Genomic DNA, 3510 nt, shown 5'->3' with positions numbered 1-3510 from the left:
GGGTCATGGGGGCAGTGCTGCAGCCCGAGGCCGGTGCCCCGTGCTCACTTCTTGTGCGGCATCTTTTGGGGCAGTCCTGGGACAAGTCTTTGCGCATCATGGCCATGCAGGCCAGGAAGGTCACGTACTCTTGGAAATCCACCTCACTGTCACTGTTGCTGTCCAGGTGACCCCTGAGCTGCTGTAAGCTGGCCTCACTGGTTTGGCTCTGCCCAGGGGCAAGAGCGGGGTTAACACGGGGCTTTTGCATCAAGGGCCTCATCCCTGGGTCCCAGCATCGCCCGTGGGACGTGGCACCCCCTGCCCCACACTGAAGTTGAAGCTGGGCAGCTCCTTCATGAGCAGGTCCTTGAGCTCCACCTTGCTGAGCTTGCACTTGCCCCCACCCTTCCCCGAGTACTTGCGGAAGGTGGTGACCACCACTGCCAGCACCTGCTCCAGGGGACACGCCATGGGGGATGCCAGCAAGCCTGGACACCAACAGCACAAGCACATAAAAGCAAAGTTCAGCACCCCCAGATAACCCCGTGCCAGGAGGACGAGCCTCCCCCAGACCCCCCGAATGATGCGGACTGCTTCGGTGCTCCGGGCATACACCGGGATGCATTACAATTTCCTCCCTAATTTCACCCTCTCACTAGCAGCCAGGCTGGGTGTTGCCATCTGGTACAAGTGCTGAGCAGTCTCCAAAAAAGCCATGCCAGAGGGGACAAGGTGGGGGGAAGGCAGCAGCCCCCCCAGCCCCAGGTAGCTGCCCTGTCACCCAGCTATCGGCGACGTCTGGAGGGGCAGAATGGTGAGGGGGAACGGAGCATTGTATGAAAAAAGCAACTCACCAACAGCTCAAACGAAACAGCGAGGACGGGCAGGGCGGGAGGCGAGCTGGCATGAGGCCACAGCATTTATAGCCCTGCCTGGGACACTTCCCTCGCTATCCAGATGGGAAGGCACCAATGCTGATCCAGCACCTGGCTGGCAAAGGAGGAGAGGAAACCTTGGGATCAGCCCTGCTCCGCCTCAAAACTGTCCTGCTCCTGCACTGCCAAGGGGGCTGGTTTGGGTTAGAAAGAGCAAAATGTGCCTCTGGGGCTGGACGGGGACCACTGTGTCGAGGAGAATCCGTAGGGACAAGAGGTGAACCAGGGTAGTGGTGGGCACCTCGTCATGGTGCACGATGCCGTTTTGGGGCGAGATGCTGCACACAATGGTTCTGGCAGCATCCCCGGGGCTACCTGGAGCTGCACCAACCCGAGCAGGGTTTGTCCGTGGCCCTGTTGTTGTGCTGGGCTTTGGGTTTGGGCGAGGGTGGTGTTTTTTCTGTTTTTAACTTGACTGAGAGCAATTCCAGTTTCCTAACTGCGAGGGCAGTGCGTCACAACACCCCGTTGCGTAACAGAGCACTATTTTGGTGTCTGCGTGTCCCCGGCACATGTCAGAGAGCTGTGGGGGAAAGCCAGGAGCCAGCAGTTTGCAACTCCCTGCCGTGGGGCAAGCCGGCTCTTTGCCGTGGGGCAAGGGCTGACAAATATCCCGAGTGCCTCCGAGACTGGCTGAGCCTGCTCGGGACAAAGGCACCCACTGCTGCAGGGACTAAAGTGAGAGAAACACGGGATGAAGCCCCCACTGCCAGCTCCAGGTTGCTTCCATGCCCAGTGGGATGCACTGCACGGCATCTCCCCAGGTCAGAGGTTTCTTTAAGGACCATTTTGGCAAAAGAAACCCCCAACCTGAACCTCGTTTTCCTGTTAGCAAGTGCAAACAGGCGTAAGTTACTGGGAGGGGGAAGAAGCTCCTGGAGGCTCTTTATAAAGACCCTGAGAAGGGGCAGGGCAAAGTTTGAAGACGCTGGGAGGACCTGGAGACTCAGGGAGGACCTGGGGACAGAGTCTGCTCTGCCATGCAATGATACAGGTGCTTTGTAAGGGTTTTTTTTTTTTTACTCTGGAGTGGATTCCCTGGGGTTTTGGGGCTGCTGGGGAAAGCTGGAGAGCAGCTCCAGCACCTTCTGTGAACTAGCCCAGACCTGCCTGGAGCTGCTGTGGTTATGGGGAGGTGGATGGGGGGGGTGAGCCCTGTGCTTCCCAGCCAGTATCTCAGGCCAATGTGCCAAGGGAACTGCCACTTTTCTGCAACCCCATGGCTCCGTGGTAAACCTGGGGGGCTCAGGCTGACCTTCTCAGCTGCAGTCCCCCAACATGGGCTCACCCACATCCCAAGGGGTCTAAAGGTCTCCTCTAGCTGCTCAGAATCAGCTCTTCTCCATGAGGACTGGGGACATGCTCTGGCTTTTGTGCTTTCCATGGACCTTGCATGTTCTTATCAAGTTCTTCCAGAGCAGTTTTCTACCCCCAGACCCAACAAATTGCTCAGGGCAGCTTGTGCCGACCTTAGAGCCGAGCTGGGCTTGGGGAAGCTCCTATGTTTTGGGCTACACATGCACTGAGCCTCTCGAAGCCAGCAAGGACAGTTCTGGGGGCATGTCCAAGTACATTGCTCAGAGGCAGGGCTTGGCTGTTTTGCTCAGGCATTTTCCAAAAAAATGCCTCCTGGGGCTGAGTCGCACTGTGGAAAATCCCACGGAGCTGCAGGAAGACATGAGTCACCCAGCTGCCCACCAACCGACGGCGCAGAGAACGCTGCCAACGCACACCAAGGCTTTGGAAGAGCTTTTATTGAAAGCCCCTGGCAATGCCATGGGCAGCGGGGTCACTTCTTGCGGGGCTGCTTGTTGGGGCCATCCTTGAAGAACTCGTTGAAGCCCATGGTAATGCAGGCCAGGAAGCAGACGTATTCCTTAAAATCCACCTCGCTGTCCTTGTTGTGGTCCAGGTCATTCATGAGCCTCCTGAACTCTGCCTCGTCCATTTGTTTCTGCAAGGGTGGGGAGACCACGGTGGGTTTTGGGGTGTGCGGTTGAGCGAGAGGTTTCCCCATCCAGCCCTGCTTCTTGCAAGGAAGGATGTAAAAAGCATGGGTTGCTCTGCCCTGAAGGAGGGTTTTCTCTTTGCCTTTGGACATGGAGGTGGCTTACCCAGAGCTGGGACATGCTGGCACGGCAGCTGCAAATGTGCCTCTCGGCCATGGAAAAGTTTGGCTAAAAAATTTCCCCTCCCTCCTCTCAATTTCAACCACTCAATTTAAGCTAGAAGGGGAAGTGAGGGTTAAAAAAAAAAAAAGATTAAAAAATTAAAATCAGAGCACAATTTCCTTTGCCAATCAAAATATTTGTGGGTATAAGAAAGCCAAGTTTCCTTTGGGTCTGAGCATGCTCCAGCCCAGTCCTCCTGGCCTTGTCCCTCCTTTTTCCCAGGGCTTGCCGTGGAGCACAAGGTCTCAGCGTCTCACACCCAGTGCATCCATCATGCACGCTCTGGGGAAATGCAGAACCTGCCTCGGCTCACCCCGGTTTGCACCTTGCCATGTGGAAGGACCTGAGGCTGGTTTGCTCCTGCCCCTCTGACACCTCCCACCCGGGCACCTCCGAGGGACACAAAGGGATGTGCTCCCACA

General features: G+C 56.6%; 2 protein-coding genes across 3 annotated transcripts in view; both read right to left on the bottom strand.

The window, feature by feature from the left end:
• The window catches only part of LOC104507043 (protein S100-A4-like), a 3647-nt gene extending 3194 nt beyond the window's left edge, over nucleotides 1-453 (bottom strand). Inside the window, exons 1-2 of the mRNA XM_010148201.1 lie at nucleotides 310-453; nucleotides 49-208 (exon numbers count right to left, since the gene is read on the bottom strand). Coding sequence (XP_010146503.1) covers nucleotides 49-208; nucleotides 310-453 — 304 coding nt within the window. The remainder of the gene's footprint in view (nucleotides 1-48; nucleotides 209-309) is intronic.
• Nucleotides 454-2706: 2253 nt separating this feature from the next.
• Nucleotides 2707-3510, bottom strand: part of LOC104507041 (protein S100-A4-like) — a 942-nt gene continuing 138 nt past the window's right edge. The window contains exons 1-2 of one of the 2 annotated variants that reach the window (XM_010148199.1): nucleotides 3490-3510; nucleotides 2707-2871 (exon numbers count right to left, since the gene is read on the bottom strand). The exon at nucleotides 3490-3510 is cut by the window's right edge and continues 138 nt beyond it. In XM_010148199.1, coding sequence (XP_010146501.1) covers nucleotides 2707-2871; nucleotides 3490-3510 — 186 coding nt within the window. Of the gene's footprint in view, nucleotides 2904-3489 lie in introns of both variants that reach the window. The other variant, XM_010148200.1, reaches the window with a different exon arrangement.

This window comes from Eurypyga helias, unplaced genomic scaffold (genome assembly GCF_000690775.1).
Source record: "Eurypyga helias isolate BGI_N326 unplaced genomic scaffold, ASM69077v1 scaffold24383, whole genome shotgun sequence".
NCBI lineage: Eukaryota > Metazoa > Chordata > Aves > Eurypygiformes > Eurypygidae > Eurypyga > Eurypyga helias.
The sequence above is the reverse complement of the archived record's forward strand: the minus strand, read 5'-3'. Positions and strand labels throughout refer to the sequence as shown.